At 38.7% G+C, this 16,207-nt stretch overlaps 1 protein-coding gene across 1 annotated transcript in view; it reads left to right on the top strand.

Annotated features, from left to right (window-relative positions):
• The window catches only part of arhgef28 (Rho guanine nucleotide exchange factor 28), a 158,954-nt gene that overhangs the window by 51,399 nt on the left and 91,348 nt on the right, over positions 1-16,207 (top strand). The window contains exons 5-6 of the mRNA XM_008102965.3: positions 9,970-10,153; positions 13,238-13,418. Of these exons, the coding sequence (XP_008101172.2) occupies positions 9,970-10,153; positions 13,238-13,418 (365 nt within the window). The remainder of the gene's footprint in view (positions 1-9,969; positions 10,154-13,237; positions 13,419-16,207) is intronic.

Below are 16,207 nucleotides of genomic sequence, written 5' to 3' on the forward strand. Positions count from 1 at the left end.
TAAATCTTGTGCTTAGGAAATACTTATTCATTTTACTCTAGTGATTTTAAAAAGTGACTGTATGAATGAACAAACATTTTTTTATTGTGTCAGAAGTGACTTGAGAACATACTGCAAGTCACTTCTGGTGTGAGAGTATTGGCTGTCTACAGAGATGTTGCCCAGGGGACGCCCAGATGTGTTACTGGGAGGCTTCTCTTATGTCCCTGGAAGCTAGAGCTGACAGATGCAAGCTCACCTTGTCTCGCAGATTTGAGGCAACCTTCAGGTCAGTAACCCAGCCTTCAGGTCAGCAGTTCACAAGGGTTTAATCCATTGTGCCATTGCGGCTCCTGTGAACGACCATAACAGTAGATGAGCCTATAGAAATACAGTGAAATACTATCATCGTATAGATGCTTCTGTGCATGTGACTTTTAACAGTGTGTCAGTTGGCTCTGTTTGGATGACTAGAGCTGCTTGTTAATTAAATATGCGTATATGCTGTTTCCTCCATTTGTCAGCTTTTAATGATGCTTTAAAAGATTTTATAAGATTACAAAATCAGATTTTTTACTGAGCTTTAATCTAGGTTAAAATTAATTACATACTCTAATTAAGAATGTAAGTAGGAAAAATAACTTCCTGTTTAACTCTCTACCAGAAATTGAATTGAATTACTGTTTTTATACTATTAATTTTTTCTTGCAATAGGCTGATAGTGAACTATTGTCCAGTGTAGCTATCATCCACTTTTGTGATGTTTCTGCAGGAAATGTTACACAGTCGGCCACACATTCTTCCTCCATTGATTCCAACATCCATAACTTGAAAAAAGACATTTTTTTAAATTCTAAAAAGCAAACTTCTCATTTTATATAAAACTCAGAGAAAGAAAACCACAAGTTTATTATAATGTCATTTTATGCCAGGAAAGGAGGCCAGCTTCTGTATGATCTCTTGTGCTCAGATAGCTTGAGTGGACTATAACAATTTGCACCTTGATTTTGTGAGAGCAGACATAAAAATAGATCTTAGGCTGATCCCATATTACCTTCCTATTACTTTTCTTGATTATAAGCCATGTTTGTGGTCAGGCTCTAAGATCATAAACACAGTGCCATAGAAGCCAAGAATAAGAAGAGCATGGATGGATCTTGTATAAAAAGCAAAACATACAAAACAGGACCACTCTGATTCAGATTTCTAGACCTCTCCCACTCCTTTACAGTATTATACATCTGTTTCTAAATACTGCATTATACTTCGAATCATCATGTAGGAACACCAGATTGAGGATTGGCAGGAGGGTAAATGGATGTGCTATAACAGCAAGTGATTTCATGTAGTCTGAGATTCAGAGGGCTAGATCTAGTTATTTGGTATTTGCTTGACTTAAATATGATTCCTACTCTGGATGTTTTCTACTTTTCCAGTCAAGTTATATAAGTAAAGGTAAAGGTTTACCCTGACATTAAGTCCAGTCGTGACCAACTCTGGGGGTTGGTGCTCATCTCCATTTCTAAGCTGAAGAGCCGGCGTTGTCCATAGACACCTCCAAGGTCATGTGGCCAGCATGACTGCATGGAGTGCCGTTACCTTTCCATGGAGCGGTACCTATTGATCTACTCACATTTGCATGTTTTCGAACTGCTAGGTTGGCAGGAGCTGGAGCTAACAGCGGGCGCTCATTCCGCTCCCAGGATTTGAACGGCCAACCTTTTGGTCCACAAGTTCAGCAGCTCACTGTGCCACCAGCCCCCCCCCCCAAGTTATATATATCAGTAAAAAATCCCATGAGTATTAAAATATAACATTTTTATAATAGGGCCTTTAGATCAGCCAGGTACTGTGGGAAACCTGCAGAGTGTATGTGTTTATACCAGTCACATAATATGCCTTCCCAGTGTCTGATAAACTTTCTGTTTTTGCTGTCATCTGTGAGGATTACTGAACATCTGGAAGACCAAATACATAACCATACATCATACTGGCCAGCGGTACATTCTAGTCCAGGGGGGAGCCTAATAAAAGCCATCTGCTTGCTTCCAGAGCTGCCTGAAGACAGTTTTAGCTGTGAATCCTGCAAGATCTTTTCTCTGTCTGGCCCATTTCCACATAGCTTAAGATGATAGGTGCTTGAAATAACTCCAGCAACAGGCTGTTGATGCTGAAGGTGTTTAGAGACTGCGAGAGTGGAGACTTCTTTCAGATTTATGACTGGGACAGTGTTTGTTTTGGATGAAATACGTTATTTTTGCTGCTACTTGAATTTCGCTTTCTTTTCTGGTGTTTGTCTTTCATTGGACTTTAGTGTGAAATATGAGTGGATTTTATGGCGGTTTTAGTCTTGATTTGCATACTCTCCAACAACGTGAGGCTGAGTAGCATCAGAGTGTGATCAAAATGCCATAAGTTATTAATGAGGAAGAATACAGGAGAGGCTGCAGCAGTTTGCTTTTGCCTGTGCCTAATGGGAAAGGCAAGATTTTATCCTCTCCTTTCCTTTCCCTGCTGTTCAAACATATGCACTTTTACTTTCAACTTAGGCCCTTCTACACTGCCATATAATTCAGAATATTGAGGCAGATAATCCACATTATCTTCTTTGAACTGGATTATCTGAGTCTACACTGCCATATAATCCAGTTCAAAGCAGATGATCTGGATTTTATACAGCTGTGTAGAAGAGGCCTTAGTTTGCAATTGCTAAAGTAGACTGAGGACAAAGGGAGAGTGTGAACAGAGACATTTTAAACAGCTGAAAAGGTGATATGTTCGAGGGTTGTCCCTGTCAAATTTTGAACAGTTAAATGGTATGGATTTGTAATTTCTATTGCTATTGAAAATGAAACAGTGCTCTACACTTAAAGAGATAACGACTCGTAATTATGGGCAATTGTATTTTTTAAACTCCTTGCTTTTGGCAAATGTGTCATCCTGAATAGCTCACAAAATGCTTTGGCAATATTTTGGATGCCATTACAAACTTTTCAGAAGAAAGCTTTTGTACTAGCAGGCAAAGTTGTGGGTTGTCCTCATGGCAAACATTTTAGAGAACTCATTTTCTGTGATCAAAAAAAAGAAAAAAACATCAACCTCAAATAGTGTGGTTGTGTTAGGGGGTTCTCATGCAAAAACTTGTCTTTACATAGTTTCTGAAGTTAGGTGAGTGTACAGCAGAATTAGGAGGATAACTAATGTGCAAATTATAAATGTGTTATTGAATGTGAAAGCCTGTCAGCACATCAGTAGCTCAAAGGAAGAATTAGCCTGGAAAAATTGGAAGTGGCTGGCCTGTTGTGATGTCTTGTCTTCATTCCAAGACACAACTATAGTTTTTAGCTTCCTTCCTGGAAATGAGTGAGCCATATCATCCAGGGAATTCTGACTCATTTGGTCAAGAGAGGTATTTATTTTGTTTTTAATTGTGTTGAGCAGGGAAAAGGATTCAGGTGGAAGAGAAAATTTATCTAATGGTTTAAGCAGACTGGTTTTTGTACTGATGTTATCATTCAAGCTGTGTATTTTGGCTACAGGCTTTAGAAATGATGCAAAACAAGGTTTAGCTTTTAAATCCTTTCTTGGCTTCTTACTGCCTTGTAGCATATTCAGTCCTCTGTACTAAGAACTGGTTCTAAGCAGATATGAAGATTTGATGAAAAACAGTTCTTTCAAACTGGGAATCTTCCAGCTGTCTAAAATGACATTAGTTCCCTCCTCTCCTTAAATTAAACTTTACACTATTGCCCCATCTTTAAAATCATCCATTGTATAAGTGGCATTTGTTTATCTTCTGCCGCTTATCGGGTTTAATTTTTCCATTTCCACAAGTTTTAGTATCAGCCCCCTAATTGCATAGATTTGCCCCAAAACCCTTACACTTTTCTTGTAAATGTACTTTACAGTTGGTTATAAACGTAGAGGGGCCAAAATGTTATCCAATTAGCCAACACAATTATGAATGTTTACTGAGAAAGCCAGTGGTTAATAAAGTGAAATGGTAAGCTTGTTTCAGTCTGGGCCCCTGCTGTGCCAGAGTTGTGGATGATTTGTTTATTTATTTATTTATCTATTTATTTATTTACAGTATTTATATTCCGCCCTTCTCACCCCAAAGGGGACTCAGGGCAGATCACAATGTACATATACATGGCAAACATTCAATGCCATATGACATACAGACAGAGACAGAGACAGAGACGAAGACACAGAGGCAATTTAACATGTTCCAGCTTCCAGGCTTCATGAGAGTGTGCTCAATTCCGGCCACAGGGGGAGCTGTTGTTTCACCATCCACTGTGACACTGAGTCCTTGTTGGAGTACTTCCTCATTCTTTTCCACATGCTGCTGGATGATTTTTATGGTGTTATAAATTGGTTAAATTAGCCTCCCCTCATAAGCAGTACCTAAATTTCCTACTTGCTAGATGCAACTGTCTTTTGGGTTGCTTAGGTCAACAACATAGTTGTCACCATATGAATTCCCCTCCCACCATTATGACCCCAGATAGGCTTCTAGGTTGTGTTTGGACTGCCCACCCTGTCACTTATCTGCTTATTTCCATAATCTCTGGAGGAGCTTTCCACTCCATCAGCTTACAGGGTTTTGATCTGCAAGTGTATTTCAACACTTCCTGTTCAAGTTTCTGTGCATGACTTCCCTAACAGGTAGTCCTGTTGGCTCCTGAAATTCATATTTCATGCTAATATTGCTCCACGTTTTCATAAAAGGTATGCCAGGAACAGTTGTAATTATGGCAACTGTCAATATCATTGAAGAGTACAACTTACATTGGTGAGGTGGGGGAATCTCATATATTCAGATATCTTTACTAAGCTTTGCTTCTGGTTACAAGGTAATGGAGGGAGACATCATTCATGCCTGACAGCAAATTTCCTCCTGAGCTGTTTGCAATTCCAGGTCTTCCCGGGACTGTGTTTTTGATTCCAGAAACTGACACATCTCATTGCTATAAGACAAAGCTTTTGAGTAGTGAATGATTCAACAGGTGATCCTGTAGCACAAATGTGTGAAATGCAAGGTCAGTGGGCCAATTCTGGCCCACCGTGTCATTTTATGTGGCCCTTCAGATGCTGGACTACAACTTCTGTGTTCCTCATCATTAGATAGTATGATTAGAGCTAATGGGAGTTGTGTTACAATAACACCAGGGAGGTTTCAGTTTGTTCTGTTTAGTCAAGATAGTGGGGTTTGATTTTTGATACAAGGCTTGTAGATATGATGCCTGACTTTACAATATCTTTTAACCTTTCCCCAACCCCAGAACCACAAGGACTATTGGATTACAATTCCCATTATTCCCAACCCACATGACAGATAATCAAAAGTGATGGGAGTTGTAATTCAATAACATCTGGGGACCAAAAGTGGGTATATACTAAAGAGTACCTACCATTATGTAAAAAACAATATTATAGTTTGCTCTCTGTATCCATGGAATTTCAGTCCATGGATTCAATGGTCCTTTGAAGGCAACCATAAGGCTGAGGTGACCCTCAATAAAAATAAATTTGACATCCCTGCTGTAGCAGAAAAAGCATTCCTCTCTATTAGCTGCTGGGCTTCAGCATCCCCTCACAACAAATGGTATAATTGGGACTGTAAGCAATTTATTCCACCCAAATGTAGCTTACATACAGTATATCTGTGGCTGGGGAAGAGGATTCCTGAGCTGGGGTGCATTTCCTTCAGGGTTAAGTGTGGGAAAGACAAATTCCACAGGTTTATATAAAGAAGAGTGAACAAAGGGAACTGAAGTATGCAGACATTACTTACCTCTCCCATCCCAATTGTCATGAGAAGAATATAAGACAGTTTGTTAAATAAAAATTTACTCCCCAGTTCTATTTCCCGGTTCATATTTTTTCTGGACTTAAACTGCTAAACTAAAGTCAAACTGTCGAGCAGGCTCTACTAGATATAATCTATCCTAATTCACTTAAACGTCTGAGAGCAAAGGCAAGATTTTGAGGACTGCATAGAGACTGTCTAAAAGATATTGGCCTTTCGATTGAGTAATTGCAGAAACAATGGCTTTTCCATAAGCTTTTGCAGCAACAGACCTCTGGCTCCACTAGCATGCAAGCTTAGTATAAGGCGCTCTTCAGATATGTAGTTTTCAGTCAACTGTGTTATAGGTTTTAGCTGTACAAGAGTCGCACTTATCCAAGCTTCACTTATCCAAGGTTCTGTATTATCCAAGGCAGTCTGCCTTTTAGTAGTCATTGTTTTTGTAGTAAATGTTGCAATGTTTTGGTGCTAAATTCGTAAATACAGTAATTACTACATAACATTACTGTGTATTGAACTGCTTTTTCTGTCAATTTCTTGTAAAATATGATGTTTTGGTGCTTAATTTGTAAAATCATAATGTAATTTTATGTTTAATAGGCTTTTTTTCTTAATCCCTCCTTATTATCCAAGATTTTCATGTATCCAATGTTCTGCCGGCCCGTTTATCTTGGATAAGTGAGACTCTACTGTATTTGATTTAAGATGTATCTGTCTTGATTGACAGTGGTATGGTAACATATTTGCAAGGTAATGGCACCATGCCATGGAGAGAGTGCACTTCAACAGTTGGTGTAGATCAGAATAAACTTGCATTTTCACTTTCTGTGTGCTGCATTTCTGACATCAGGATTAATGCAACCACATAGACTCCCAGCCATATGCCTATTAGAACAAGAAAACCACAAAGAGTGGTCATCATGGTTAAGTAGACTCGGTCACACAGTCAGCAAGATAGGTTTTGCCCCACACGAGCTAATAAATTTCGGGGCTAAAGTGAGCTCAATTGTATACCAAAGAGCCCTCGACATTGCTGCACAAAATGATCTTATGATCATAGCGCAAGCTAGAGCCACTCCATACCTGGCCAAATTTAAATGCAATGTGGGCATGGAAACTTACCTCTTCTTGACTCTTCCATTATATATTAGAAAACTTTTTAACCGGGCTAGATTCGAGGAGCTCGACATTAAGTCCAAGCTAGGTAGACATCAAAATATCCCCTATACGCAGAGAACCTGTGGGTGTCGTGAGGTAGATGCAGAAGGGGAGGACTCAGAACATTTTTTCTTAAAATGCCCCTACTACACCAGGATTCGATCTCTCTATTTAGATCCTCTGCTGGAGATTCATACTCACTTAGAGAATAAGGAGAAATTGCATATCCTTCTACAGGGTTCAGATAAAAACTCTATTTTAAAACTGGCCCTTTTTACACAAAAAGCGCTGGCCATTCGTGAGAAGATGGAAGCTGAGAGCTGATACATTATTGTCACTAACAAAATCCAAACTTAAAATTTACTACGGACAAGACACTTGTTTTACTTACCCCTGTCCTTGTTCAAACCTTTCCTTAGGAAATTACTAATTTTAACCTTTTTACTCTGTATTTGTCTAGGAGCGGGTTATTAGGCCGCAGGTCGGGATGTTTTGTATCTTTACATGGTTTTATTGTATGTATGCGTAAGTGTGTTCGTATTGTATGTTTTACATGTTTTGATATGGTCAAAAGTGACTAATCAATAAAGAATTGTTGTTGTTGTTGACATCAGGATTACTGTTAATCGTACCAAATGTCTATTTGTATTGGTTGCAATGTCAATTTTTGCACAACCTTCCTTGTCTTACATAGTAAATCCATAAAAATTGAATCCCTTCGCCTGATTTCAGTGTGGGAGTTTGGGATGAAGTTCAGCCCTGAAGCCCTCTAGCCCTGATGGAATTTCATTGCTGTGAAACAAGCCTATTGTTTAAGGCTCTGTGTTTTCCATTGAGATGCTTCATTCCAAGAGTTGCAAGTAGAAGACTATACCCAGATAGAATGAGAAAAATGGAAAGAAGCCTCAAGTCTGCAACTGTTGGCCAGCACTTATAGGATGTCTTTGACTCCGTGCTGGAAACAATCAAACTGCATCCATTCCTAACTACAGGAACCAAGAAAGACGCAGAAGCTTTGAGAGAATCAGATGGTTAAGATTGCATATGTGTAGAACAGGGACAATGAACCTTGTTTGATTGAAGGGGGAGGCAGTAAGGAAAACAGCTCCCAGTTGCCAGCTAACATTGTGATGGTTTTTTTCTTTTAATATATAAGGAACTCCTTTGTTCTAAATAAAGAGCAAACAGTGGATATAATTAGGTCTTATGCAGAGGAAAAAGGAAGCATTCTCTTGAAATTCACTATAATGAAATTCAGTTAAGGATCTCATTCTAGAGTTATTGCAGTCCAAACACCCACAAGAATGAGTGGGAATCCTCTAAATGCAAAGAATAAAGAATACATTTCTTGTTGCCCAGGAAGGAACTGGCTCAATCACCTCTTCAGTATTCCTTGCCCAAGAAAACCTTGTGAAATTCACGAGGTCACTATAGATTCACCCTGGCGGACCTAGAGATTCTTAGAGCAGTGTTCTCTCAGTAAAAAAAAAGTTTAAAAAAAATTTACACCCTAACCCCTACAAAAGTGGAGGGCCTGCTGTAGTTAGAAGTCATATTCAGCTAAGGTTAGAAAAAAAAAGTAAATTCTAATATGACTAACTAAACATCCCCATTGTACTCATTATACAGATAGCGTTCTGAGTCTTTGGATGTTCATGGAAAGCTGAAGGTCTATACCCCTTTGTCCAATCTATGACTTCTCTGTAATGCTCATCTCAATATATGTAGCCTCATATCCTTAACCCTTTGCTTACGTGATGAAGAGACTGACGGCCTTATCAGATGAAGGCAGAGAAGCATCTCCTCTGCACTTCTCTGCAGTACTGGCACGGAGTCCATCAGAGCCCATGTCATGACACTTTTGGTGGGACTCTATGGGCCTCCGTACCAGTACTGTGATGGCAGTGGAGAGAAATGGAGCTCAGAAGCAGAGGAGTCAAAGAGGAAGCGGGAGACAGTGGGGAAACATCATGGGAAGGAATGACACAGATCCCGATGGTAGGGAGCACAGGCAGATGGTTCCCTATACTGCCCCATGATTTCTTCCATTGTCCCCCACTTTACAAGGGCCATCCAATGAGGTCCTATACCCCATAGCGGTGTTGCCCAGATATTGGGATGGCCCATTATGATCCCTTTCTGGGAATGAAATGAGTGAAACACATAGAAATAAATTGAGAAATGCAGGATTTTAGCAGCATTATTATTGAACACCAACATATATGCTCAGAATTAAAAAAAAGCAGCAATTAACCTTTTAATTTAGGACTTATTTCATATGTTCAATATATTTTATTCACTTATATTTGCATTTGCATTTGTTTTTTAATATGCCAGTTTTTCTACTTATGTAAGTAATTCTGTTATGAGCAACATCATTAACCATGCTGAATTATATGAACTGGCCTGCCTCATGCATATTGAATATCTTGTAGGCTGATGGGAAGGAGCAGAGTAGCTTTGTATGTTTCATTCTGTGCTCTTGCAACATAGCTCCCAGGCTTTCCCTGTTGTTATTGCCTGATGCATTTGCCTTCTTTCGGTGAGCTGTCTGGGGTACATGACTTTGAGGAAATCGAATTGTGTGTGTAGAAATAGGTTTATTACATAGAATAACTGTTGCTTAATTTAGTGGGAGAGGGAACATATAGGGCTGCAGGTGGGAAATCAAAAAATCCCTCCTTCCCTATTCTGCTGATGGCAACTTCCACTGGACCAGAAAGCTTCCATCAGTGAAGGAAGAAGACTGGAAGCTATATGCAAACCAAAAGTAGCTGATGCCATCACACAATATATGTTGCAATGAGTCTTGTGTTTTGGTCATGAATGGAAGAGTTAGGTCATGAATGGAACTTAGGTGTTCTAGCCTAACAGAGTTACCATAGAGGATTTTTATTTGTGTACTTACCCAATTGTGGTGGAATAGTGTTGTGGCATCAAAACAAACATATATAATTGTAAAAACCATGTGGTTGAATTTTAATGCATATCTGTGTATTTTTTAAATTTTATTGTAGAATTTAAACATAAAGAAACGCTTCTTCATCTCTCGATGAGATTGGGCTTGGTTGAATTTTCCCAGTTCCTGTTCTTCCAGCCAGGTGGGACAGCCGCTTTCATGTTACCTAATGAAGATGGCTTGAAACCATTGGAGCTGGCTTTACAGAATGGACATTTAAGACTTGCTGAAATTTTCTCCAAGTAAGTGCTGTGACTTAGCATGAGATTTCTAACGTCAAGATACAACTTCAAGAGCTGCCTTGATTTGGATAACTTTGTCAGCTTCACTAGACTGTCTCACCATAGAGGCTCAGAGTAGACCTGCTCTCATAGCAGTATGCTATTTCTTAATATTATAAAGATATACGCTTATTACTTGCTTACAGCTCATTATAATTCTAAAGGCACTTTTGAACTACTGTGGAGGTTATTTGTTTACACTCTCCTTCAAGGTCTCAGGGCAGGTCACAGTATTAAGCAAGTATAAACATAGAGTTGGGAGGAAAACAATCCTGCTTACAGTCTACATTAGACAATGAGATATGCAGCCAAAGATGACACATGAAAGGGAAAACTGGTGAAACTAAAAGTGAAGCATAAACACAAAACAAAATTGTTCTATTTCACATTTTTTACAAATAATTTGCAATTTTTACAGCGAATATTTTCTCCTAAATGTAGGGCTATGTTTGGATTTCTACCCCCCTCCCCCCAAAGTTGGATCTTTGTAAGAATCAGATGAAAGAGGTTAGAGTTCACAAAACAATTGATATAATGAATGTATTCCTCTTCAAAGTGCTCCAAGATCTTTAGCTGATTTTGCAGTGACAGACTTGTACTGTTTTTTATCATCCTTACTCCTTTGGTTGTTGACCCGTTTATTAGCTACCTCTTCCTCGATTCTTACCTGGAATGCTTTCCTACCAGATCATGTCTGTTCACAGAAAACATGGCAGCAGAATAGCCTTGAAGGTTTGTCTCCTGCTGAGTATCCAAGATTCATGTAGTATATAGTTGTTGGTCATAGATATATATCCATCCTAAATTATCACATGACACAGTCTGGAAGAAAGTGGAAAAATTCAAAAACAAAATAATTGTGTTGCTTTCTCCCTTTTTTGTTTATATTGCTCTGTCTTTTCACAACACAGTTTTCTAAAAATCTGTGCAGGCTTTTATTTGCATGAGAAAATGACTAAACTCTATTGCCATGTGTGGTGTTATGAATGTTTCTCTTCCTTAGAACATTCAAACAATGTAGCACTCCCCTGAGACTATCTGTTTTCTGCTGTACTATGCTAATCTTTTTGTTCATGTTTACTGCAGTATGAGCCTCATGATTAAATTGGCTGCATTTTTATTTTTACAAATAATAGTGGAAAACTATAAATAAGCCCATTTTGATGGTGCCACAAGATTCCTTCCTCTCTGCAAATTGCCACTAAGGCAAACCCTATTCTTATTTTATTCTGAAATAACTTTCCATGTTTCCCAAGTAAATAAAATCTGGGGGGGAGGGGGGAATCTTTATTTAGCTTTCCCAAGTTATTTTGACCTGAGATCTTTTCTGTGGGTAATTGAAAATGATGGATCTTAGAAACAGTCAAGATTTGTGTATATAGGTTGACCCACCCTTGTCTGAAATGCTTGGGAAAAGACATTTTTTTTGATTTTTTAAATTTAAGAATATCTGTATCTGCCTATACGTAATGTTGCATGTCCAGTGCTCATTGAGTTTTTCCTCAAGGAGCTTTGATGGGAGAAGGCAGAATATGAGAAAGGCCCCTTTAAAAAGCAGTCATCCCAGATGCTTCCCCAGCCAAAAGAACATTTCCTCCCCCTTTAGCCAATGAAAGGAAGAGGAAAATCCTTCCCCATGACCCCCTTCCCCAGTCTTTTTCATTCTTTCTGTGGTGGAAACAGGCAGTGGCCAATGGGGTTGCTCTGTGACCATTTCCAGAGTGCCCACCTTGCCATGCACTATCGTAGGCTAAACAGAAGATGAGATGGATGACAGAAGCCTCGACCCCAAATACTAGCAGAGGGTTAATCTGTCAGAGTATCGTAGCACAGCAGTAGTAATATGAAAAGCAATGGAGTGCAGAATGAAGTGACACTTCAAGACGTCAGTAAAAGCAATATACAAAGCTTTACTGAATGAAGCAGTAAACAGCACAAACAGACTCTTGCAGGCAACAAACAAACACAGGACTGATGTGTTCTCCAACAGATCTCAAACTCGACTGGAACTCAAGACAGACTGAACTGATGCAATAGATATGCACATACTCTTGTGTCTGGATCCTCCCTAGTTCCAGCCACACATCAAGGTCATCATAGCTCATTAGTGATTAACTCTTTACACAATATTACACACGCTGGATGATGCAATTTGATTGCAATACATGCATGGCACAAATTACATTTAAACACTCTCATTACACAAATCTCACATTGACATAATCCACAGTCCAGTGTCAAGTCAATAGTCCAATAGAGGTGCAAACATTAACAGGATGCCAAATGTCTATTCCAGGATTATAAGCCGAATACCAGAATGTCCAGAGTACAAGGTTGAATCAGAATATGTGGTTGAGGTACAAAGTAAGCCCAGGGTTCAGAAAACACAAGATAGCAAGAGTCCAAGGTTGTAGCTTCTAGAACTGATGTTGCAGCCATCAGCAAGGTGCCAGGCTTGAGTGCCTTAAATTCTAAGTCCACAGGTGTTACTTATTGCTGGCTCTCTTTTCAACTAATCTCGAGGACCTGTGCAACAGAGACCGCTCTCTTCGCAGGGCCACAAAAGCTAGAACAGTTAACTCTTCCTCAGCCTTCTCAAGGGAACTCACTCGCACCTTGTCTGCAGGCTGAGCAGTAGTGGCTCCTTCCATGGGCACTGTTTCAAAGCTTGGCTGAGGGAGCCATTGAGCTCCAGCTCCAGCTAGATCTCTGAGCCTTCCATCAGCATCTCCTCATCCTCGCATTCCAGACTGCCCATGACAATGGAACTGTCTGCTCTTTATAAGGGCCTTGTGCAAGTGTAGTCCTGCCCACCTTCTTCTCTTTTCTCTCCTCCATCAGGACTCCATGAGTTAAAACTCGGTTGGTACTGGAAATGCAACGAGCCCTCTTTCCCCAACGAAAGACAGGGGCAACTGGTGGCAACCTCCCCCCCCCCCAAGTTTTTGGAGGATTGTGGATTTCTGGCAAGGAAGACTCAACCAGTATTTGCATTGCTTAGTTTCTATTCTTTGCAGTTGTAATGACGCAGATTTGTTGTTTCAGAAAGCTGGTCACCCATCCGTTTGAAATTTCTAAAGTGGAGCTTGAAGAGAACACAGTCCTGCAATTTGCTCATTCATCAGAAACTCTCTCATTGACACTTAATTGCACGGCAAACCGTTTGCTAGAATCTGACATTCAGCTCTTTAGGAAATACTTCAGGGATAGTGATTTTCTACATAAGGTTAGTGCCAAACTACAATATAGACAACTGCCTTTTTCTCTTCTTGAAAACATTTTCAACATCTTTAGAATAGAATTAAAAAAAACAATTGACACTAAACATAGCTTTGATTAATATCTATACAAAGTGTCATGACATTAGAAATATTAACAGATTTATCAGAGCATCTTTCCATGAACTAGAACTTACTTTATCTGAAGAATTGTGTTGTGGTCCATGAAAACTGTGCCAGAATAAATTCATTGCTCTAGAATAGGGGAGATGAAGTTCTTTGAAGTCCGAGGACCATTTTCACCAGCTCCAAAATCAATTAGAGTTTAGGAAGTGATCAGAAAATTAAGACACAGTAACGGATAACAAGGAAACAATTTTGAGTAAAAAAAAACCCACACTCAGAGATATTTTAGAAATTTCTCTTTGGGGGAGAAGCTCTAGGGTCACAGAAATAGATTTGGATGGGCTGCATGACATCCCCTCCCCCACACACACACTTTTGTTTAGGTTTGTTGCCATCCTTATGATAGCTACTTCTTCCCTCAAAGAAGGTGTAATACTTAACAGCGAAATCCTATATATGATTAATAGGTGTTAGTATCAAAGGGACTTACATCTCCCTGGATATACCATAGATATTTTATAGCAGGGTTTTTTTAAATTAAAAAAACTACAATTTTAGAGATTACTTACAATATGTAGAACACTTACCTATCAATATCAGAACATTCATATTTTTTCACCTTGCAACATTATAACAATCAGAAACAACACCAAAGGTGATGCTGTATCCATTTCTGAAGAGCTATGACTATTTTATAGTATATGTTGTACAACGGCTGAAACCATTTATCACTTGTCTCAAGATATATAAAATCTGAACAGGTAAGGAAATGTTTTTGTCTTTCAATGCTACATCTTATAATTTTCCCTTTTTCTGGTTCTGTTGGTCAGTTTAGAAGTCTTCAGTATAAAAACAAGTATGTCTATAATAAGTGCTTTTGCATTTCCTGGTTATATATTTTTTCAAAAAAATGTATAATAAGTTTATATTTGTTTAGAGCTCCAGCATCTCTACAAGAAAGCAATTCTTATGCATTGCTACTGCATTTTCTCTATCCCCGAAGTGCAATATTTGTTCATTGGGAAATGGGACGCAACATAATACAGACATTATTTCATCCAGCTGGGCTTTTACATTGTTTCAGTGCTGTAGTATGTTTTGGAAGCACACATTAAAAAGTGGCTGTGTGAGTATTAAATAAATGCCTACGCCACACCTTTTCTTTTATTTTCTGTGCTTTTTCAAGAGGCCGGTCCTCCTATCCCTGTTCCCACTGTTCTTGTGTGTTGTTGTTACTGCTTCTTTGGTACCATAGTGAAAGGGCTGGGTTGATAACCACTGTACTTTGTATCCAGAGGAACAAAAACATTAGCTTGCAATGATGTGCATAGTGTAAATTATATACAAATATGTATGTTCTAAAAGAAATGCACACACAAATGTGTAATAATTCTATTGTGGATTTTTTCATAACAATAAAATAGATGCAGAAATACAATGAAATAAACTTAAAACTTGGAGAGTGGGAATGAGAGAGACCAGTTTTCGATAGAGTTGTCCATCCCCTACGGAACTGAATGTGTTGCTATAATGAAAAGTTGATGAATTCACAAACAAAGCACTCTTCTTATTTGTGTGGCTTAATCAGGCTCCTTGTACAGCATGCATATTTTAAGAGACTTGCCTGACCCACCAGCATGGCTTCTGCAGCCCAGTTTAAGAGAATTAGTAGGAAACGTCTGAAGGAGTTCATAGTACATAGAGTAAACAGGATGTCCTGGGCAGACAAGCGGCTGAATGTATTCAGCATTTGAAAAGAGACTTTAAATAGATGTTCCTGTAACTGCAAAAGACAAGTTTAGTTTCTAAAAAATTAAATGATGTCATATGGGAAACGGTGCTAGAAATTGGGGAACAACTGATTTGGAATTACTCATCCCTAAACTGATTTGATCCATGACAGATAAAATGTTTTTACATTGGGATTGGCAATTAATGGACTGTAGGACAGGACAACCAGTGAAGGGGAGCACAGGGATTTGGGAGAAGAATGCAATACCAGGCACGTTTGGAGTTGGAAATCATTTAGAGGTCTTCATATATCAATGTTGGATGCCATCAAGTCATGATGAAGAAGCTGGAATGCTTGTTTTAATAGAGTGAATACATAGATAGAGTAGTCCTATGGAAAATCTGGTAGAATATAGAGAACTATTAGTTGGTTATCTTTGGACATAATTTATTTAGGAAAGACGAGGAAGGGCACGGTGGTGTTTGTGTCCTCTGAAGACAAGAAGTCATAGACTTCAACAGAGTAGATGTCGTTCATGAGGTAGATCATTGCAATATCAAATTGACTCCCAAAAGAAATCTAGTCATGGAATGAGATAATTACTCTCAGCCAAAAATGCTCAGGATGATCTTGAAATTGATACATGATTGAAGTTCTCAGATTGAAGTCTTCGGATCCTAGCATAGCGCACATCAAACCTTCCATAATATGTTATTGCATTATCTGAATCGTCTTTGTATATGTTATGATTGTGAACATTTCAGTTTCTGTATCTCTTTTCATTGTAAGATACAGGCTCGACTATAATTGTATTATATGTGCACACTCACCATGTAAATACCCATTAGCCCAATAATATAAAAATAAATGAAATCAAAGTGAATAATAATTAACCCAATATATAAAATATTTACTATTTAATCCATAACTAGTTATCAA

This window comes from Anolis carolinensis, chromosome 2 (assembly GCF_035594765.1).
Source record: "Anolis carolinensis isolate JA03-04 chromosome 2, rAnoCar3.1.pri, whole genome shotgun sequence".
Taxonomy (NCBI): Eukaryota; Metazoa; Chordata; class Lepidosauria; order Squamata; family Dactyloidae; genus Anolis; species Anolis carolinensis.